Source organism: Hypanus sabinus, chromosome 11 (assembly GCF_030144855.1).
Source record: "Hypanus sabinus isolate sHypSab1 chromosome 11, sHypSab1.hap1, whole genome shotgun sequence".
NCBI lineage: Eukaryota > Metazoa > Chordata > Chondrichthyes > Myliobatiformes > Dasyatidae > Hypanus > Hypanus sabinus.
The window spans coordinates 108363103-108387308 of NC_082716.1; the positions used below are offsets into that span (position 1 = coordinate 108363103).

Genomic DNA, 24206 nt, shown 5'->3' on the forward strand with positions numbered 1-24206 from the left:
AGAAAGCATTTGACAGAGTTGAATGGCCATATTTATTTACTGTACTTGAGAAATTTAATTTTAGTTTGACATTTATATCTTGGATTAAATTGATATATCATACCACAGTAGCTTTGGTTATTACTAATAATCAAAGATCTCCCTTTTTTCACTTATTTCGGGGCACTAGGCAAGGTTGTCCTCTTAGTCCATTACTATTTGATATTGCTGTGGAACCTTTAGCAATTGCCATTCAAGAATCACTTTAAATTTTTGGTATTACCCGTGGGAATGAGATACATAAACTATCATTATATGCAGATGATTTATTATTGTATATTTCTAATCCTGAGGAATCCATTCCCACAGTTTTAACTTTGGTGGCTGAGTTTAGTAATTTTGCAGGTTACAAACTGAACCTTAATAAGAGCGAACTGTTTCCTCTGAATATGTAGGTTCTATGGATGTTTACCCTTTAAATTGGTTACTGACTAATTTATATACTTAGAGGTTAAAACTACAAAAAAAACATAAGGATTTATTTAAGGATAATTTTTTACCTTTAATTGATCAGATTAAACATTTATTTACCAATTGGTCACCAATGTCTTTGTCATTGATAGGTCGGATCAATGCTATCAAGATGATTATATTACCTAAATTTTTATATTTATTTCAAGTGGTACCAATTTTTATTCCGAAATCTTTTTTGATAGTGTTGATTCTAAAATTTCTTCTTATATTTGGCAGAATAAAAATCCGAGGCTAGGTAAAAGATATTTACAGAAGTCTAAAAAGGAGGGTGGTCTGGCGCTGCCGAATTTTAGATTTTATTATCGGGCAATTAATATCTGCTATTTGAAATTTTGGCTATGGGACTTGGATATAACTTCAAGCCCTCATTGGGTAAATCTCGAATGTAAATCTGTACAAGGGTTTTCACTGGTTTCTATTTTAGGGACCTCGCTTCCCTTTGCTCTTTCTAAATTGTATAAACAATTAGATAATCCAATAGTTAAATACACTTTACGAATATGGTTTCAATTTTGGAAATTTTTTGGGTTGAATCAATTTATTTTAGCAAGTCCTATTATATCTAACTTTTTTTTCTATTCCTCAATTATGGACCTAGCCTACTCAACTTGGAAAACTAAAGGTATGTTACGATTTTGTGATTTATTTTTGGATAATTGTTTCATGTCATTTGAACAATTATCTAAAAAATATAATTTACCTAGATCTCATTTCTTCAGATATTTACAGGTTAGAAACTTTTTAAATACCGTCCTTCCTACTTTCCTGAATCCATACTCTATGGATAGTTTGGAAAAAAAATTAGATTTAAATCCTTTTCAGAAAGGTGCAATAGAAACTATCTACAATATAATTATGAAATTTCATTTAGATACATCTAATAAAATTAAAAATGATTGGGAAAGGGAACTTAAGCTTACTTTACCTATCGAAAAATAGGAAAATATTCTTCAATTAGTTAACTCATCCTTTATATGTGCTAAACATTCGTTGATACAGTTCAAAGTAGTGCACAGAGCCCATATGTCTAAGGATAAATTAGCTCGCTATTATTCTCATATAAATCCAGTGTGTGATAGATGTCATTCTGAGACAGCCTCTTTAACCCATATGTTTTGGTTATGTTCTTCTTTGAAAAAATTTTGGGAAGATATCTTTGATATTATTTCAACTGTATCGAATATTAATTTACAACCTCATCCTATTACTACAATTTTTGGTTTACCAATGATAGAACCACACCAGTTAACCTCTTCAGCACATCGGATGATTGCTTTTCTTACATGAATGGCTAAAAGATCTATTTTGCTGAATTGGAAAGAGATTAATCCTCCCACCACATTTCATTGGTTCTCTCAAACTGTGTTACGTTTAAACTTAGAAAAACTGAGAAGTGTTATATATGATCCATCCATTAAATTTGAAAAGACTTGGAGGCCTTTTGTTCAACACTTTCACATGATGTGATTTGACTTTTTTCCAAACGTATTCTCTTGTGTTAATATATGCAGGGAGGTTCGGAGTTGATGACACTAATGGTCCTTTCATTTTTTTGATGTTACAAACAGCCCATGTGCTTTTCTTTTTTTTAGTTTTTGGTTAGCATCGTTTAGACTTGCTTTTTTGGGGGGGTATATTTTTTTTCTTTTTGGTTATGTTAATCTTTTTTTCTCTGTATTTTACATTTCTACTTGAACAATTTTGGGAGGTTTGTCACCTGTGTATTAACTGAATATATAGTTATATATGTTAACCATTAACAATGTAATCCCAATAATTGTGTAGCAATATTATGTTATATCTACTATCTTGATATTAATAAAAAGATTGGAAAAGAAAGATTTTGTGTTTTATATTCTGTATTTTTTACTCTTTTGCCATTTATGTGTTTTTCTTTTTTTTTTGAACATGGGGATGGGTTTTGATGTTTTCCTTTGAACATTTTCATGGTTTTCTTTGTTTTGTGGCTGTCTGTGGGAAAAGGAATCTCAGGGTAGAATACTGCATACATACTTTGATAATAAATCTCCTCTGAACTTTGAACTTTTTGAAGTGAGCATTAGGTATCCAGTACAGCACCATGTCGGTGAATGTGGTGTGTTTGTTTTGCAGTTGTACAACAACTTCCCAAGGATCATGGATTTCCTGCCCGGACCTCACCAGAAGATCTTCCAAAATATTGAAAAATTGAAAAGTTTTCTGGCCAAAACTATTCAAAGTCACAAAGAGACTGTCCAGAAAGACTCCCCAAGGGATTACATTGACTGCTTCCTCACGAAGATGGATGAGGTAATGACATAAACTTCTTCTTGCATTCATTCATTTCCCACTGTCCTACCAAGTACACTGAAGACAATAACTTTTCACTTCTTATTTTATTTTAGAGACCTGACACAGAACAGACCCTTCCAGCCCAAAGAGTTGCACCAACCAGCAGCCCATTTATTTATTCAGTTTAGTTACTGACTGCCCATTACACCGATGGTGCTTAGGGGAGCAATGGAAGTCCTCCATCTCTGCCTGTCCTTGGCCATCTTCTCTATTTTGCCCCATGTGTGGTTGAGGGTCTTCATTTCTGCCTCTCTGGTCCGGTGCCAAATTGTCTTTGGTCTCCCACATTCCTCCGCCCTTCAGGGGTCCAGTGAAGTGCTGTCTTGACGATGGAGTCAGCCTCTCTTCTCATCACATGTCCAACCCATCTCCAACATTTCCTCATGATGATGGTGACCACGTACTCTTGGTGACACTGAAGGAGTAGGGTGTGGTTGGAGATCTTTCTTGACCAGAAAATACAAAAGGTCTTCCAGAGATTCATGGTGTGGAATGACGACAGTTTGGCAAGATTGCTCTCTGTTGCGTGCCAGCATTCTGACCAGTACAAGAGTGTGGACAGAACACAGCTGCGGTACAAATTCATCTTGGAGTTGATGCTCTACTTGGTGATCCCTAATGTTGCTCAACCCTAACCTAACTAGAGAACGATTTATAATGACCAATTGACCTATTCAGTGGTACATCCTTGGACTGTGTGTGGAAACTGGTGCATCTGAAGGAAACCAACATGGTCACGGGAAGAATGTAGAAACTCCTTCCAGGCAGTGCTGGAATTGAACCCGGGTTGCCTGTACTCTAAAGCATTACACTACTGAGCCACCCAAAAGAAGGTTATCTTTTTCAATGAAAACTATCTACAACTGCTAGAAATCTAAACTAAGAACTGGAAATGCCAAAAATTCTCAGCAGGTCAGGCAGTGCCTATAGAGAGAAAATCTGGCATTTTGTGTCAACAGTCCTCTGTTACAGATCCCCCGAAAAGCTTCCATGATTTTCTGGGGGTTTTTTCGGGGAACTGCTATTGCAAACATTTGCCTATTTTAGAGCACAGTAGCTTTAGGGTGGCATAGTGCTAGCACAAAGCTTTACAGTACAGGGTACCCAGGTTCAATTCCCACCATCTCCTGTAAGGAATTTATACATTCTCTCCATGACTGCATGGGTTTCCTCTGGGTGCTCTGGTTTCCTCCCACAGTACCAGTTGGTAGGATAATGTGTCATTGTAAATTGTCCCATAATCAGCCTAGGGTTAAACTGGGTTATTGCTGGGCAGTGCAGCTTGAAGGGCCAGAAGGGCCTATTCTGTGCTGAACAGTAATAAAATTAAAAAATAAAAAGAATATAAGGATCCAGGAAGTAGAATTAAAGTTGAAAATCAACTGAAGGTTGTTAAAATGTACCCCTTCCCTTCCCCCCCCCCCCCATCATTTTCTGGCTTCTGCCCTTTTCTGTTTCAGCCTTGATGAAGGATCTCGGGTTGAAACAATGTCAACTGCTCACTAACCCCCATAGATGCTGCCTGACTTGCTGAGTTCCTTCAGCACTCTGTGTGTGTGTGTGTGTGTTGTTCACCATTTCTAGCATCTGCATAATCCCTTCTGTTTAAAACATGGATTTTTGTTTGCCTTGAGTCAGGACAAAGATGAGCTTAACTCCGAATTTTTTCAAGAAAACTTGCTGCTGACAACACTGAGCTTATCTATGGCTGGAACTGAAACAACCAGTACAACACTACGCTGGGCTCTTCAAATCCTGGCAAAGTATCCAGAAGTTCAAGGTACGCTTTAATTCAATTCAAATCAACTCAAGTTTAATTATCACCCAACCATACATGAATATTCATGAATACAGCCAAGTGAAAGAGCATTACTCCGGGGTCAAAGTGCAAAATACAGTACCAATGGTCACACACAGCACAAAGCACTCACAAGGTAGCAAGTACAAATGGTATCATAATCACACAATAAAAGAATCAAAAACTCACTTCATCAATCTCCAGTTGATTTCAATGGAGCCCGTCTCCTGTGAGCAAACACGGTGGGGGGAGCCGGCTCCAGCCTGGACACTGCACCACACCGTCCCTGGAGGAGTGCACTGGCCCCAAAGCAACCACCCCCATCCCCAGGTGAAACTGCAGCTTGAGGCCCAGTCCTCGCATATAAAATACAACAAGCCCATATAGAATATCAGTAAAAATACAACCAAACAAACTATGCATGTATCGTTCCAACTCTTCAGTGCATTGAAATCTTCAGTCCACCATAAAAGAACTTGTCTTCAATTCAGAATCAGAATCAGGTTTATTATCAACAGCATATGTTGTGAAATCTGTTAACTTTGCAGCAGCAGTACAATGCAATACATGATAATAGAGAAAAGACTGAATTACAGTAAGTAATTATATATTAAATTAAATAAGTAGTGCAAGAAAAAGTAGGTAGTGTTAATGAGTTCAGTGTCCATTCAGAAATCAGATGGCAGAGGGGAAATAGCTGTTCCTGAAACATTGAGTGTGTGCCTTTGGGCTCCTGTACATCCTCTCTGATGGTAGCAATGAGAAAAGGGCATGCCCTGGGTAATAGGAGTCCTCAATGATGGATGCCGCCCTTTTAAGGCACTGCTGTTTGAAAATATCTTGGATACTACGGAGACTAGTGCCCATGTGAAGCTGACTAAGTTTACAGCTCTCTGCAGCTGTGCAGTGCCCACACCCCGTACAAGGTGGCAAAACAGCCCGTCAGAATGGTCTCCATGGTACAGTTGTGGAAATTGCAAGTTGTGTATCAATTACACAACAGTGTCAAAATCAAAGTTCAAAGTAAATTTTATTGTCTGAGTACATAAATGTCACCGTATAGAGCCCTGAGGTTCAGTTTCTTGTGGTCATCCTCAGCAAGTCTACTGAATAGTAACTCGAACAGGATCAATGAAAGATCAACCAGAGTGCAGAAGACAACAAACTGTGTAAATGAAAATACATAGCAATAAATAACGAGAACATGAGATAATCAGATAACAAGTCCTTGAAACAGGATCATTGGTTGTGGGAAAATCTCAATGAATGGACAAGTGTGAGCAGTTTTCCCCTTTTGTTCAAGAACCTGATGGTTGAGGGATAGTACCTCTTCTTGAACCTGGTGGTGCAAGTCCTGAGATTCTTGCACCTTCTACCTGGTGGCAAAAGAGAGAAGAGAGCATGGACTGGGTGTTGGGGATCTCTGATGATGGATGCTGTTCACCTACAACAGTGCTTCATATCAATGTGCTCAGTGGTTGCGAGGGCTTTACCCATGATATACTAGGCCAAATCCATTATGTTTTGTATGTTTTTCCATTCAAAGGTATTGGTGTTTCCGTACACTCCGTCAGTACATCTCCACTGCACATCTAAAGAAGTTTGTCAAAGTTTTAGATGTCATCCTGAATCCCCGCAGACTCCAAAGGCAGTAGAGGCACTGCTATGCTTTCTTTGCAATTGAACTTTCCTGTCCACGTCAGGTCCTCTGAAATAGTAACAGCCAGGAATTCAGAGTTCCTAAACCTCTCCACCTCTGATTCTCCACTGAAGATTGGCTGACGGACATTTGGTTTCCCTCTCCTGAGGTCTATAATCATTTCCTTGGTCATACTGACATTGAGTGAGAGGTTGTTGTTATGACAGCACTCAACTAAATTTTCAGTCTCCCTCCTGACTGCTGATTCATCACCACCTTGACAGGATCCACATCAGCAAACTTGAATACAGCAGTGGAGTTGTGCTGAGCCACACAGTCATCATTTATTTAGAGATACAACACGGTAACAGGCTCTTCTGGTCCAACTAATCCACACTACCATTACATGTGACCAATTATCCTTCTACCTCGTACGGCTCTGGGATGTGGGAGAAACCAGAGCACCCAGAGGAAACCCATACCATCACAACCCTGGGTCATCAGTAGAGTTCCTTAAAACTCTTTAATTTTTATTTTGTATTCTGTGTTTTATTATAATTATCTGAATTAATGAACTTTGGGGTTTTTATGTGTTATTGTTAGATCTTCCCCAATTTACAGTTAAATTGCAATTGTCCTTGGATCCTTCCATTTACTTCTTCAAGATTTTGCAGGTGTCCAATTCATTGGACTTTGTCTCTTATTGGAATAGCTCCTGGTTAACCCTGTAATTAGTTTGGTGTTTTATCAGATTGGCACAGATTCTTTTGTGCACTGGAATGTATTTAAAGGGGTAGTGCTCTCTGTTCTCTTGATCCCTGCCTAGTGGAGTTCTGGCCGAGTTATCATGAGTTATCCAAGACCTTGTAAGTTCAACTGATTTGTTTATTAATAAAATTCCTGATTTTACTAAACCCTTCCAGTTGCCTGTGTGATCCTGCGCTTGCCTGTGAAGATACAGCGTGAGACACATGGACTTGTGGAGCACGTACAAGCTCCTTACAGACATTTGCAGAGTCTCAAATTGGCTCTCTTGTAATCTTAAATTTGCACTAATGAGCAGGTGTACCTAATAAAGTGACCACTGAGTGTAAAATCAGACGATATTAACCAATTTGACGAGTTGGGATATGTTGGTAAATGAAATGTGTGAAACAAAATCTTATCTTCCTCTCCCAGAGAAGATTCATAATGAGATTGATGATGTGATTGGTTCTCATCGAAGACCTGCAATTGAGGATCGGGCGAAGATGCCGTACACTGACGCGGTCATCCACGAGGTCCAGCGATACATCGACATCGTTCCCATGAACATTCCACACATGGCAACAAGTGATGTGAACTTCCGAGGATATCTGATACCCAAGGTCAGAATCAAGATCAATATAATGTATGTTTTATTTGTATTATTTGTAATAACATCAAACCAAAGTTAAATAATCACATGTCAGCTATTCTGTACTACAGAAGGTACAGTGTCCTTAACTTGCTTGTTGCTGGGGAGGAATGGTGGTCCGATGATGACAGGAGACTTGTGTGGGAGAGTTTGTAAAGTGGACAAGCTGTTGCACTGGAGCATTTCCTCTCTATTAATCTCAAAAGTCTGGCTCCAGTGATATGAACAAACGGCACAAACTGGGGTCTTCTGTGGTTGCAGTGGATGACCATGACAACTTCTGTGCCTTGTCATGCTCTTCATTCATCAAGAAGTGTTACAGTATCACCTTCCTGGGCGTTGGATCTCACTGTAGATCTGATCTGCCCTGTCCACTGCACGTACTAAGTCTCTCTCACCAGGATATAAGGCGGCTGGCTACCCTTGCCTGCTTTAGCCAGCCTGTTGAAGTGGTGTACTGGGGTGTGGCTGCTGTCACATGAGGACAGTTACTTGCAGCCACAGGTGGGAGCAGAGTGTCCAGTAGGGGCCAAAGATGAGTGAGCTGCCCCGAAATGGACACAACAAATCCCTTCACTAGAGGTGCTATCCCTCCCTGGACATCCCATACATTCCAGGAGGCCAGAGGGTCCTAGCAGTTTTAATGCCATGGACCCCTATCATTAACTGAGTTCCAGGTCTTTCAATGTTCAATAGGTTTCAATGACATCCCCCTCATTTCTTCCTCATCTTTGTTCCAAAGGGATGACATTATATTCTGAAGCCGAGTTCTCAGGTTTTCTTCTGCCGGTCTCTTAAACTTAAGCAACTTTGTCTCAAAAGATCATTGGCGGGTCTGTTTTTTAGAACTACTCTCCTAAACTGTGGAATTCAATACATAAAACTATAGTGATGTTGTCATTTTTAAATGCCATCTCAACACCTATTTATTTAACCTTGCTTTCAATTAACATTGTCTTGTCTTTTATTTTTATTCTTTAATTTATTTGCATGTTGAAAGGCCTTGACAGAATGGATGTGGAGAGAATGTTTCCTATGGGAGGGGGAGTCTGGGACCAGAGGACACAGCCCCAGCATAGAGGAAGATCTATTTTGAATGGAGAATGGAGATGAGGGTGACTTTCTTTAGATAGAGAATCATAAATCTGTGGAATTCGTTGCCATAGGCAGCTGTGGAGGCCAAGTCAAAGGGTATATTTAAGGCAGAGGTTGATAGATTGTTGTTTAGTCAGGGAATGAAGGGATATGGGGAGAAGGCAGGAGATTGGGGCTGAGAGGGAAAATGGATCAGCCATGATAAAATGGCAGAGCAGACTCGATAGGCCAAATGGCCTAATTCTGCTCCTATATATTATGGTCTCCACTTTAACTCATTGTAAAGCATTCTGTGCTACATCGCCTGTATGAAACATGCTCTATAAATAATAATTTAATATGATAATACAGGATAAATAAACAATAATAATATAATAAACAAGCAAGAACAATTTACTTGGTAAATTCAGCCATTCCAAACACACAAGACATAAAGAATCATTAACTGAAATATACTAGAGATATCCTGAATTTAAAAAAGGAAATTGAAAGAGGATGGAACATGGACAGGGTATACATTGTCCCAATGGTAATATCTACAACTGGTAAGAAACCCAAAGTCTCTACACATAAATCAATTAGTCCTACACAGCAATATTCATGTAAACCTCCAGACAGCCACAATACTAAACACCACCAAAATAGTCCAAAAGCTCCTAGCAATTGAGAAATGAGTGTGCTTGTCTATGCCTGTATGTCAGGCGTTACCAGCCTGAGCTGAGAATTTTTTTTTAAACAATAACAATAATATTACTGTATTAATATTATATTATAACAATAATACTAATATTATTACCAATCCAAAAAGATTGGGTTTCAGACCACAAATGTATTCCATTCTGTGCTCTGAAGATCAATCCCACATCAGCCACTGCAGTATATCATTCCTTGGATGTTTAACGTCATCAGTCATTCTTTTAATGTGTTGAGATAATTGCTGCTTTGTGCATCTGACATAACTTTTGACCATAACCACGTCTGAACATGCTTCTGTGTTTAGGGTATGTTTGTGATGCCTGTCCTTTCGTCTGTCCTGAAAGACAACAGCCTCTGGGAGTCACCTGAATCATTTAATGCAAACCATTTCCTTGATGAAAATGGATGTTTCAAAAAGAGTGAAAATTTTGTGGCATTCTCAGCAGGTATACATATACACTTATTTATTTTATTGCCTTTTCTCTCTGCCCACCTACAAGAGGACCACAACCTCCTCATAGCGTTTGGAGGCTTGCACCTGGTGATCTATATTGGAAGGAGTAAGGGCTTTATGCTTTGGCTCTGGGTAGGTTTACCCATGTCAAGCAGGTTAAAGACCAACAGCAGTCCACCAGTCCTTCAGGTTCCAGGGTTCAGTTCAGGGTGAACAACCCTGACTGGTAATTCAAAACTGTGATGGACAATCAGCCATGATTGAATGGCGGAGCAGACTTGATGGGCCAATTAGCCTAATTCTGCTCCTATGTCTTAAGGTCTTATGGTCTAAAACAGAAATAGCAATGAAGAATCCTTCTACATCTGAGTGCGTCAGTATTCCTGAGTCTTCACCAGGGACTTGCATGACAGCAGTGAAAACTGAGCCACTGACATGATGAAGGAAGGCCTGAAAACCATCAAAGGTGGAGGACCTTCCTTGTGATCCTAAACGCCAACGTGCTGCTGCTGGTCTTCGCCCAAGGAAAGGCTGATCGCAGATTAAGTCAAAGATCAAAGTAAAGTTCATTATCGAAGTGTATATATATCTCACAATTCTTTGATGAAACACAAAATGCCCCTAATCATCAGAGGTGCTGCTTTCTGTGGATCTTCCTAAACTGAGGTGCAGACTCTGGGCACATTACACTAACTGGAGTCAGACAGAGCCAAACATCAAAGTGTGCATGAGGAGATTCCTTTATACTGAAGCAGGAGTAGGTTATTCACTTCTGCACACACGAAAATCACCCAGTGTTGTAACTGTGAATTAAGTCACCGGAGAGACACTGAGGTTGGTGGATATAGAAGTCTTTACTCTCCAAAGCAAGTAGCAGACATTATACTGTAGACACTCTGAGAAGAAAAGGCCTCTAAGCTCAAAGTACATCACAGTTTTATACCCTTAAGATCAATGGTAGCTGAATACAGTTTCAATGTTTACAATGACATTGTTTACTTCAATACTTCGGGTTGACAATGGTTCATTTTAGCATGGTAATGGTAGCACAGTGGTTAGCACAATGCTTTACTGTGCCAGTGACTCAGGTTCAATCCCCACTGCTGTCTGTAAGGAGATTCTACGTTCTCCCCTTGACAATAAGGGTTTCCTCCCACAGTCAAAAGATATACTGGTTGGTAGGTTAATTGGTCTTTGTAAATGGTCCTGTGATTAGCCTGGGAATAAGTTGGAAGATTGCTGGGTGGAGCAGCTCAAAGGACTGAAAGGCCCTATACTGTGTGGTATCTCAGTCAGAGAAACATAGAAAGCCTACAGCACAATACAGACCCTTCAGCCCACAAAGCTGTGCTGAACGTGTCCTGAATATACAAATTGCCTAGGGTTACCCATAGCCCTCTATTTTTCTAAGCTCCATGTAGCCATCCAGGAGTCTCTTAAAAGACCCTATCGTTTCCACCTCCACCACCTCCAGCAGCCCATTCCATGCACTTACTCCTGACATTTCTCTGTACCTACTTCCAAGCACCTTAAAATTGTGCCCTCTTTTGACAGCCATTTCAGCCCATTCCACACAATCAATGCCTCTCATCATCTTATACACCTCTTATCAGGTCACCTTTCATCCTCCGTTGCTCCAGGGAGAAAAGACCGAGTTCATTCAACCTATTCTCATAAAGCATGCTCCCCAATCCAGGCAATATCCTTGTAAATCTCTGCAACCTTTCTATGGTTTCCACATCCTTCCTATAGTGAGGTGACCAGAACTGAGCACAGTACTCCAAGTGGGGTCTGACCAGGGTCCTATATAGCTGCAACATTACCTCTCGCCTCCTAAACTCAATCCCACGATTAATGAAGTCCAATACACCGTATGCCTTCTTAACCACAGAGTCAACCTGTGCAGCTGCTTTGAGTGTCCTATGGACTCGGACCCCAAGATCCCTCTGATCCTCCACACTGCCAAGAGTCTTACCATTAATACAATATTCTGCCATCATATTTGACCTACCAAAATGAACCACCTCACACTTATCTGCCACTTCTTAGCCCAGTTCTGCATCCTATCGATGTCCTGCTGTAACCTCTGACAGTCCTCCACACTATCTACAACACCCCCAACCTTTGTGTCATCAACAAATTTACTAACCCATCCCTCCATTTCTTCATCCAGGTAATTTATAAAAATCACAAAGAGTAGGGGTCCCAGAACAAATCCCTGAGGCACACCACTGGTCACTGACATCCATGCAGAATATGACCCATCCACAACCACTCTTTGCCTTATGTGAGCAAGCCAATTCTAGATCCACAAAGCAACATCCCCTTGGATCCCATGCCTGCTTACTTTCTCAATAAGCCTTACATGGGGTACCTTATCAAATGCCTTGCTGAAATCCATATACACTACATCTACTGCTCTACCTTCAGCAATGTGTTTAGTCACATCCTCAAAAAATTCAATCAGCCTCGTAAGGCACGACCTGCCTTTGACAACACCTTGCTGACTATTCCTAATCATATCATGCCTCTCTAAATGTTCTGAAATCCTGCCTCTCAGGATCTTCTCCATCAACTTGCCAACCACTGAAGTAAAACCCACTGGTCTATAATTTCCTGGGCTATCGCTACTCCCTTTCTTGAATAAGGGAACAACATTTGCAACCCTCCAATCCTCCGGAACTTCTCCCATCCCCATTGATGATGCAAAGATCATCGCCAGAGGCTCAGCAATCTCTTCCATCACTTCCCACAGTAGCCTGGGGTACATCTTGTCGGATCCTGGTGACTTATCCAACTTGATGCTTTCCAAAAGCTCTAGCACATCCTCTTTCTTAATATCTGTATGCTGAAGCTTTTCAGTCCACTGTAAGTCATCCTATAATTGCTAAGATCCTTTCCTACGGTGAATACCGAAGCGAAGTATTCATTAAGTACCTCTGCTATCTCCTCCAGTTCCATACGCACTTTTCCACTGTCACATTTGATTGGTCCTATTCTCTCATGTCTTATCCTCTTGCTCTTCACATACTTGTAGAATGCCTTGAGGCTTTCCTTAATCCTGTCCTCCAAGGCTTTTTCATGGCCCTTTCTGGCTCTCCTAATTTCATTCTTAAGCTTCTTCCTGCTAGCCTTATAATCTTCAAGATCTCCATCATTACCTAGATTTTGAACCTTTCATAAGCTTTTCTTCTTGACTAGATATACAACAGCATTTGTACACCACAGTTCCTGTATCCTACCATTCTTTCCTAGTCTCATTGGAACGTACCTATGCAAAAGTCCACGCAAATATCCCCTGAACATTTATCACATTTCTGCCGTACATTTCCCTGAGAACATCTGTTCCCAATTCATGTTTCCATGTTAGAAGCATAGTTATATGCATCTTACTACATTAAATCTATTTAAGAAAACTTTATTTGTAGTCTGATGCTACCAAATTAAGTTTCTCAGAAAAATCAAGATACTAAGCCAGAGCTTACAATAAATGTTCCTGCCTGATAGTCTCATATTTCCCTTACTCCAATTATACACTTTCCTAACTTGTCTGTTCCTATCCCTCTCTAATGCTATGAATAAGGAGGTAGTTTTGTGGTCACTATCTCCAAAATGCCGTCCCACTGAGAGATCTAACACCTGACCAGGTTCATTTCCCAATACCAGATCAAGTACAGCCTCTCCTCTTGTAGGCTTATCTACATATTGTGTCAAGCAGCCTTCCTGAACACACCTAACAAACTCCACCCCATCTAAACCCCTCGCTCTAGGGAGATGGCAATCATCTTTGAGAAGTTAAAATCTCCCATAACAACTCTGTTATTATTACACCTTTCCAGGATCTGTCTCCCTATCTGCTCCTCGATGTCCCTGTTACTATTGGGTGGTCTATAAAAAACACCCAGTAGAGTTATTGACCCCTTCCTATTCCTAACTTCCACCCACAGAGGCTCCATGACTTCCTCCTTTTCTGCAGCTATGACACTATTTCTGATCAACAGTGCCACAACCTGCCCTTTCTGAAACATCTAAGCCTGGCACTTGAAGTAGCCTTTCCTGCCTCTGCACCATCCAAGTCTCTGTAATGGCCACAATATTATAGCTCCAAGTGCAGATCCACTCTGTAAGCTCATCTGCTTTATTCATAATACTCCTCTCATTCTATTCATAGACAAATCTCAAACCATCAGTCTGAGTGCGTCCCTTCTCTATCACCTGTCTATCTTCCCTTTCACACTGTCTCCAAGCTTTCTCTATTTGTGAGCCAACCTCCCTTTCCTCTATCGCTTCAGTTCGGTTTCCACCCCCCAGCAATTCTAGTTTAAACTTCCCCCAATAGTCTTTGCAAACCTCTCCACCAGAATATTGGTCCCTCTCAGATTCAAGTGCAACCCATCCTTTTTGTACAGGTCACACCTGCCCCAAAAGAGGTCCCAATGATCCAGAAATCTAAATCACTGCCCCCTGATCCAATCCCTCAGCCACGCATTTATCCTCCACCTCATCCTATTCCTATACTCACTGTCACGTAGCACAGGCGGTAATCCAGAGATGACTGCTTTTGAGGTCCTGCTTCTCAACTTCCTTCCTAACTCCCTGTAGTCTGTTTTCAGGACGTCCTCCTTTTTCCTACCTATGTCGTTGGTACCAGTATATACCAGGACCTCTGGCTGTTCTCCTTCCCACTTCAGGATATCATGCACATGATCAGAAACATCCTGGACTCTGGCACCTGGGAGGCAAACTACCATCTGTGTTTCTTTCCTGTGTCCACAGAATTGCCTGTCTGATCACTATCAGTGCTGTCATCCTCTTCCTTTCCCTACCCTTCTGAGCCACAGGGCCGGACTCTGTGTCAGAGGTGTGGCCACTGTTGCTAGGTAGGCTATCCCCCTAATGGTGCTCAAACAGGAGTACTTATCTAGTATCACTCTAGTATCTGATTCTTGCCCTTCCCTCTCCTGACTGTTACCCCCTTATCTGTATCCCAAGGCCCCATTGCGACTACTTGCCTATAGCTCCTCTCTATCATCTCCTCACTTTCCCTGACCAGACAAAGGTCATTGAGCTGCATCTCCAGTTCCCTAACGCAGTCCCTAAGGAGCTGTAGCTTGATATACCTGGTGCAGATGTGGCCTTCTGGGAAGCTGGGATGCTCCTGGATTTCTGACACCCAGCAGAGAACACTGGCCTCACAGACATACTTCCTGTTCCAACTGGCTGACATTCAGGTGCTTGCGCAGTCATGCCTCGATCAATCAATAAATAAATATAATTTTTAAATGTACAGAGCTTCACACCAACAATCCTGACCCTAGATTGAATATTAATCACCAACATCTCTCAGTTGCCTTCATGCATTTGCAGAGATCTCAGGACAACGGGGTGTTTCCTGGTTTACAATCAACCCCAATTTGCAGATCCTGGAAGACCCTTGTTCTGAGCTGCATTTTAAATTCAATCTACAATCCACATTCAGATCTAAAGACTGGTTGCTGTTGAAATTAATATTTTCTATGTTCCATATCTCTAGAATACACCTCAAGACCCAGCATGTAAGATTTCTGAGCTTTCCAATTTAATTTAAGAAATGTTTGTAGTTTCTCAAAGGTGTATTCCATGATGAATTACAAGTTCAAAGTAATCATGATAAAGCATATACATATCACTATTTATAACCTGGAGATTCATTTACTTACAGGCATACTCAATCTATCGAATAATCACCATAACAGAATCGATGAAAGACCCCCCCCCCCCACCTCAGGTGTTCAACTAGAGTGCCGAAGACAACAAGCTTTGCAAATACAAAAATAATTAAATATAATAATAATAATAAAAGATAAGCAATCAATATTGAGAGTATGAGATGAAGAGTCCTTGAAAGTGAGTTCATTGGTTGTGTTATCCCCTTTGATTCAAGAGCCTGATGGCTGAGGGGTAATAACTGTTCCTGAATCTTATGGTATGAGTCCAGAAGCTCTTGTATCTTCTTCCTGGTGGCAGCAGCGTGAAGAGAGCATGATCTGGATGGTGGGGGTCCCTGATGATGGAACAAGGGCAAAATATATTGGTTATTGATTACTGTGCTAGTAGCCAGTGATCTAGGTTATTGATTCAGAATTTGAGTTTGGATCCAACCATGAGAGCAGCAGAATTTAAATTTCAGTAATTCAATAAAGTGGAATTTAAGGTGTTAGTTCAATAATGCCAGCTATGAAGTGACTAAAAAATGAACTGGTTGATGAATTTGGGCACCACAGTAGCGTAGCATTTTGCACAACATCATTACAGACTGGGTGTTCTAAGGTTCAGAGTTCCGTTCTGGTGCCATTTTGTAAGGAGTCTCTGTACATCCTCCCAGTGGAATGCACGGGTTTTCCCCTGGTGCTCTGGTTTCCTCTCATTGTCCAAAGATATACCAGGTAGGTTAATTGATAATTGTAAATATTCCTGTAATTGGGACAAGGTTAATCGGGGTTGTCACAGGTTGCTGGGGTGGTGTGTCTCAAAATGCCAGAAGGGTCTACACTGCTCCATATCACTAAATAGATAAATAAATGTCCTTTTTAGTGTGAGAAAAGAAATCTTGGTGTGGCCTCAATGTGATACTGACACAGCTAGTAAACTATTTAGTTCAAGGGCAATCAGAAATAAGCTATGTATTTAAAAAATAGGGCTAACCTAGGCACAACGTATCGATGCAGCTCATAAGTAGGCAAGACAGCAGCTATATTTCATTAGGAGTTTAAGGAAATTTGGTCTGGCACCAAAAATATTCTCAAATTTCTAGTTTCTACTGTGGAGAGCATTCTAACTGGCTGCATCACCTTCTTGTATGGGAGGTTGCTACTGTACAGGATCAATGTAAGCTGCAGAGAGTTGTAAAGTCAGTCAGCTTCATCATGGTCACTGGCTTCCATAGTATCCAGGATATCTTCAAGGAGCAACACTTCAGAAAGGTGGCATCCATTATTAAGAGAGATTATACATTGAGTTTGTTAAGAACGATACAAAACAAGTCATAAATTAGAGAGCTCAAGGTAAAGTAACCCATAGGATTCAGTGTTCATAATATGATAGAATTGGCCCAGAAATTTGAGGAGAAGCTGAAGTCAGATGTGCCCGTATTACAGTGGAGTAAAAGAAAACCCAGAAGAATGAGAGAGGGGCTGGCCGAAATCGACATGTAAAGAACACTGGCGGGATGACAGCCAGAAGTTTCTTCAGATATATAAAGTGTAAAAGAGAGGTGAGAGTAGATATCGGACTGCTGGAAAGATAGTAATGTGGGACAGGGAAATGTAGTTTGCATCTGTCTTCACTGTGGAAGTCACTGGCAATATGGTGCGAGTTCCAGGTGTCGATAGTCGTGAAGTGTGTGAAGTTACCATTACTGGAGAGAGGTTCTTGGAAAACAGGAAGGTCTGACAGTAGATAAGTATCAAATAGGTTCTGAAAAGTATATCTGAAGACATTATGGAGGCAGTACTAATGATCTTTCAAGAATCAATTGATTCGGGCATGGTTCCATTAGAATGGAAAATAGTAAAATCACTCAACTCTTCAAGAAGGGAGAAGTACAGAAGAAAGGAAACAACAGGCCAGTTTTATCTCAATGTTTGGGAAGATGTTGGTGTCAATTGTCAAGGATGTGTTTTTGAGGTCTTGGAGTCGCTTGATAAAATAGGCTGTAGTCAGCGTGGTTTCATTAAGAAAAATCTTGCATGACAAATCTGCTAGAATTCTTTGAAGAAATGTCAAGCAGGATAGACAAAGGAGAATTGGTGGATGTTGTGTACTCAGATATTCAGCCCTTTAAGAAGGTGCTACACATGAGACTGCTTAACAAGTTAAGAGCTCAAGGTTTTACAGGAAAGATACTAGAATGGATAGAACATTGGCTGATTGGCAGGATGCAAAGAGTAAGAAGAAAGGAGGCTTTTTCTAGTTGGCTGCCAGTGACTATTGGTGTCCCACAGGGGACTGTTTTAGGTCTACTTTTTACGTTACGTGTAAATAACTTGGATGATGGAATCAATGGCTTTGTGGCAAAGTTTGTGGACAATATGAACATATGAGGGATGATTGATAAGTTCGTGGCCTCCTTTAACATAATTCCCTCCTACATGTACACACTTAGTCCAGCATACGGAGCATATGGATCCCTTCTTTGTAGAAGTGGTCCACAGCAGGGGTGATTGGTAAGTTCGTGGCCTGGGGTAGAAGGAGATGAGTTATTAACTTCAAACTTTATGCAGTATCACTCAAAGAGTTGAACTGCACGTGCAAGTAACAAGAGCACCTTGGACCTCCAGGTGGTCCATAGCAGGGGTGATTCATAAGTTCGTTATACAGCTCTCGTTACATGCACATGCATGACGGTGGTGTCTGAAAAAAGGATGCTGTCCAAGTTGCATGCTATCTTGGACAATGTCTCCCATCCACTCCATAATGTATTGGTTAGGCACAGAAGTACATTCAGCCAGAGACTCATTCCACCGAGATGCAACACTGAGCGTCATAGGAAGTCATTCCTGCCTGTGGCCATCAAACTTTACAACTCCTCCCTCGGAGTGTCAGACACTCTGAGCCAATAGGCTGGTCCTGGGCTTATTGCCACTTGGCATAATTTACTTATTATTATTTAATTATTAATGGTTTATATTGCTATATTTCTACACTATTCTTGGTTGATGCGACTGTAATGAAACCCAATTTCCCTCGGGATCAATAAAGTATGTCTGTCTGTCAGTTCATCTCTTTGAGTGAAAATGCAGGAAGTTTGAAGATGAATAACTCATCTCCTTCTACCTTAGGCCACAAACTTATCAATCACCCCTCGTAAGTAGAGAGGCAGGTTGTTTAGTGGAAGCAGACAGGCTACAGAAAGTCTTAGACAGATTAGCAGAATGGGCAAAGAAGTGGCAGATGGAATACAGTGTCTGAAAGTGTATGGTCATGCACTTTGATAAAAGAAATAAAAGCGTAGACTATTTTCTAAATGGAGAGCAAATTCAAAAATCTGAGGTGCAAAGGGACTTTGGAGTGTTCGTCCAGGATTTCCTAAAGGTTAATTTTCAGATTGAGTCAGTGCTGAGGAAGTGAAAGACGTGGTTAACCTTCATTTCTGGATGACTAGAATATAAAAGAATGGTGTGGAGGCCAAGTCATTGTGTATGTTTAAGGGAGAGGTGGATAGATTCTTGATCAGTCAGTGCACAAAGGGATACATCGAGAAGGCAGGAGATTGGGCTGAGAGGGAAAATGGATCAGCCATGATAAAATTGCATTGACTATTCGATGGACCAAATGTCTTAATTCTGCTTCTATCTCTTATAGTCCAACTCAGATCTTTTTTTTTAGTTTATTCATGAGGTAATTATGTCACTGCTATATTTATTATCCATCTCTAATCTTACCAAAAACAGTCAAAGGAACAGGAAAAGGGTCTCCAATTATGAAATATATTTTAAGTAATTAGTGTTGAATGCTGTAAACAAACTTTTACAGATTTCTTTTCCAAGAACATTTCTGTACTCTTGCAGGGAAAAGAATGTGCCTGGGAGAATCTTTGGCTCGCACGGAACTCTTCCTTTTTTTGACCACTCTCCTGCAGAACTTTGTCTTCAAGGCTGTCATCGATCGCAAGGACATCGACATCTCACCAGATGCAACTGGAATTCTGGTTGTACCCCATGTGTATGAATTCTATGCTGTCCCTCGCTAAATCACCTTGAACTTTAGTGGTTGATGTTAAAAATTATTTAGTTACTTGCATATATTTAACGTAACAAAATTTGGTTATTTCCCATTTACTCATTCTCACTGTAGTCCAACATGTCAGTCCATGGTCACTTCATGTCAAGGTCAGACAACCCTCAGTGGAACAACAGCTTATATTCCATTTGGGTAGCCTCCAACCTGATGGCATCTCCTTCTGGTAGAAAAAAATCTCGTTCCCCTCATCTCCTATTCCTCACTCTCACCTCTTACCTCTTCTCAGCTCCTCCTTCCCTTTCTGCCATGGTCCACTCTCCTCTCCTATCAGATTCTTTCCTCTCCAGGCCTTTATCTTTCCTACCCACCTAACTTCACCTATCAACTTTGAGCTCTCCTCCTTCCCCACCGCCCCCACTTCACATTCTGACATCTTCCCTCCTCCTTTCCAGAGCCGAAGGAGAGCCACAGTCTGAAATGACAGCTGTTGATTCATTTCCATAACTGCTATGTGACATGCTGAGCTCCTCCAGCACGTACTATGTATTCCTTTGGATTTCAAGCATCTACAGAATCTCTCATGTTTATTATTATCCACGATTCGTGTCTTTTTAACAGTGATTATTACTTGTAAATATACATAACAAAAATATACAAACATTTTGAGTGGATGGGGCTCATCAGCTGTGGTTGGCAACTCATCTGGGAGAAGAAAAACACTTGACCTCAAACCCCTGCTGCCTTGCAGCTATACCCAATCATTGGGAATCCTTCATGAGCAAACACCCCACCCCCCACCAAATCCAGAGCTGGAGTCCACAGGTTACTCCTATGTTACTACTGGAAGCATAATTCACATTGTTAACCCTTTGGTTCAATTCCTCTGATGCCTCTGCATCCTCTGTAGCTGGAAGTCAAGTTGTCATTACTTCAGAGAAGAATGGGATTCTTTGTCACACACCCAGTGAGTGCAGCTCTAATACTGAAGAGGTTTGATCCCCATTTTCAGAAGACCATTTGGCTTGCAGCTCAGCTGAACATCTGGGTGCTCGAAGCCAGAGAATATGTGCAGCAGTGGAGAGAGGATAGGTGACTAAGTTTGGGAAACTTTGGGAAACAGACCATAAGATATAGGAGTAGAATTAGGCCTTTTGGCCTGTTAAGTCAGCTCCACCATTTCAGCATAGCTGATCCATTCCCTTCTCAGCTCCTGTCTCCTGTCTTCTCCCCATGTCCCTCATGCCCTGACTAATCAAGAATCTATCCATCTCTGCCATAAATATACCTAATGACTTGGCCTCCACGAATTTCACAGATTCACCACTGTCTGTTTAAAGACTAATTATACACCCATAAGTTTGTATACCTCTGACAAATCTCCTCTCAGTCTTTTATGTTCTAAAGAATACAGTCCTAACCTGTTCAATATTTTCTTGTATCTCAGGTCCTCCAGACCTGGCAAAATCCTTGTAAATCTTCTCTGTACTCTTTCAAATTCAGTTACATCTTACCTGTGGGTAGGTGACCAAAACTGCACACATTACTCCAAATTAGGCCTCACCAACATCTTATACAGCATAAAAATAACAGTCCATCTCTTGTACACAATACATTGATTTATGAAGGCCAATGTGCCAAAAGCTTTTTTTACAAGATTGTTGATTATTGTATCAGTGTCCTGACATCACGTGACATCCAGCTTCAACACACATCAGTTCACTAGGCGACAGAGCCGGTTTAGCAGCACACACAACAGTGTCCCAGAGTCAGCAATCCCAGACTGAGTGTTGAAATGGCTCTGGTCAGTAAACAGAGGTTGACATCCTCAGGAACATTAATGTGTAGCAGAACAGCATAATGTTATTACTGCACCAGTGACCTGCTTCATTTCCCACCGCTGTCTGCAGGGAGTTTGGACATTCTCCCTGTCGTCACACGGGTTTCCTCCAGGTGCTCTGGTTTCCTCCCACAAACCAAAGACATACAGGTTAGGCTTCGTGAGGTGTGGGTGTTAGCTCATCCACTGACTGCTACGGTCATTGAGGTAAACGACATATTTCACTCTGCTTCGATGTAAATGTGGCAAAAAAAATCAAATCTTTCATCTGCTGATGTGGCCCTGATTTGGCAAATCTTCATTATATTAAAAAAAATTTATATCTTGTGTCAGTTATTCAGGAACCACAGGATATTGTTCAAACCACTGTGTTATTAAAATCTCACATTGTAATCAACATGTTGTTTATTATCAGTATATTGATTTTGCATTTATAAAATTCTTTATTAAATATTCTTTAAACACATTGAACACTTAAAATTATGATACTTCCCTGTTTGGTCACACAGAAATACATCAGCTGTTCCCATGGCAACAGTGAGATGGGCAGTTATTCTGTTTAAGCTGAAAATCCATTAAAGTTTAAATGAGTTATGGTTCAATGGTTCAATTTAGTATCAGAGTGTATACAGTATACAACCTGAAATTCTTCACAGACATTCACAAAACAGAAAAACGCAAAGAATGAATGACAGAAAACATTAGAGCCCCAACGCCTCCCTCCCCCAACAAGCAGCAACAAAATCATCAACCCTCCCCTTCCCCCCACTTGCCCCAGAAAAGGCATCAACCCCCCCCCCCACCACCACCAACATGCAAGCAACAGCAAATCTTGCAGAGACCATCATTGACAGTCCATCAAAACTACTGTCCATTCCAACACTTCAGCATCTCAGACATGGTGATGGTAAACAAATGTTAGATTTTAATAAAGTCGAGACGTGTATTTACTGATTACACTAAATAAATAAAACCTAACTTGTCAATATTCATGACCACAGGCATTCATTTATATTACAGTCAGTACATATGATAAGCAATTTCTTACAATAATTTATTAAACCATGCCAGACTAGTTGGTGTGTATTTCAGGACAGCCTGTCGTACACAGTAACATTACTTACTGACTGACTGCCCATTACACCGCCAGCATTTAGAGCAGCAATGAAGCTCCTCCATCTCCGGTGGTGTTCGGGGCTTCCTTCATCATGTCAGTCACTCCCCGTCCCTGTGGTTTCACTTGTGTCAGTCACACAAGTCCAGATGGAGACTCGGGTATTCTGTCACACTCACATGCAGAGGGATTCTTCATGCTGTTTCCATAACAATTTTGAGCTGAACTCCCTGAACCTGGAGTACTGGTGGACCACTCTGAATCTGGCCTCTATTCTTTGACACGGGTGACCCTACCAACAGCCAAATCATAAATCTCTGAGTCCAGCCAACATAGCACTCCGGGTCATTGAGGCACGCCAGCCACAACCCACAAGAAGGTCATGGCCCTCTTCGAGAAGAGTAATATTCAACGACCAGGTATTTAAATTTATTCTGCAATTTGTAAAACTCAGAAGATTATAATGATATAACAGGCAAGCTACATGCATGTTTAATGGTAGCATTAGTGGTTAACACAACACTATTACTGCGCTAGCGATCTGGGTTCAATTCCTGACACTGTAAGCAGTTTGTACGTTCTCCCCATGACTGTGTGGGTTTCTTCCAGGTGCTCCAGTTTCCACTCACATTCCAGATATATGGGTTAGTAGGTTAATTGGTCACGTGTGGGGTTTGGGTGGCACGGCCTCATTGGGCTGGAAGGGCCCATTACCGAGCTGTATCTCTAAATAAATAAATGTGTGGAATTTACTTACATAGTTCCTGAGGTTGAATGTCGGTCTGGCAGACCAGTGAGGCCAAAGGCTGGTGGACCCCACCCTAAAGTAAATGAGAATGAATTGGCAGCATTTTCTGGGGTTGAAGTTCTGTGCGGACAGGAGGCACGAGGGCCAATGACCTCCCAGGTACGCAAGTCGGTGAGACCTGAGTTTGAGGCCCAGAATTTGGGGGTCTCCACTTCATTGTCATTGGGTAGTTCTGGAGTAGATTGAAAGTCCAAAAGTTGAGGCCTGATGGCTGACGCCCTGGGTCTGTAACCCTTTGCAAGATTTTGGGGAAGTCAAAGATCCGATGTCTGGTAGTTAGAGTCCACCGGAATCTGAAGGCCCAGAAATGTGGAGGCCTGTCCTGGGGTGTGTGGGGTAGGAAGCAAGGGCTTGTCTTGCTGTCGTTGTTCCTGTCAAATCAAGCTTTTGTTATTTAATTGTATACATGTATACCGCAAACAAGACATTTCTCCAGACCAGGGTGTAAAGCACAGTGGTACTCATAACACACAATAACTTAGGAAAGTAAGCATTAAATCTACAAATGAATTACATAATAATAAACAAAGTAAAGTGCATAAATTAAATATTGTAGAGTACAGTACATATTATCTAGAGACATTTCTAATGTGATGCGGTAGGGAGTTCAGAAGCCTAACAGCCTGCGGGAAGAAGCTGTTTCCCTTCCTGACCGTTCTTGTCTTCATGTATCGGAGTCTCCTACCTGATGTAGAATGTCAAAGAGGATGCTGGATGGATGGGAGGGATCCTTGATAACACTGTGTGCAGCACTCCTGAAAAGTGACCCCATTGGACCACTGGAGATCCCTATGATCTTCTCAGT

The 24206-nt window shown here is 41.1% G+C and overlaps 1 protein-coding gene across 3 annotated transcripts in view; it reads left to right on the plus strand.

Annotated features, from left to right (window-relative positions):
- Positions 1 to 22075, plus strand: part of LOC132402260 (cytochrome P450 2C42-like) — a 54192-nt gene extending 32117 nt beyond the window's left edge. Inside the window, exons 5-9 of one of the 3 annotated variants that reach the window (XM_059985059.1) lie at positions 2626 to 2802; positions 4483 to 4624; positions 7461 to 7648; positions 9773 to 9914; positions 19471 to 22075. In XM_059985059.1, coding sequence (XP_059841042.1) covers positions 2626 to 2802; positions 4483 to 4624; positions 7461 to 7648; positions 9773 to 9914; positions 19471 to 19652 — 831 coding nt within the window. In that variant the 3' untranslated portion in view covers positions 19653 to 22075. Of the gene's footprint in view, positions 1 to 2625; positions 2803 to 4482; positions 4625 to 7460; positions 7672 to 9772; positions 9915 to 19470 lie in introns of all 3 variants that reach the window. The other 2 variants (XM_059985060.1, XM_059985061.1) reach the window with 2 other exon arrangements.
- The last annotated feature ends 2131 nt before the right edge of the window (positions 22076 to 24206 follow it).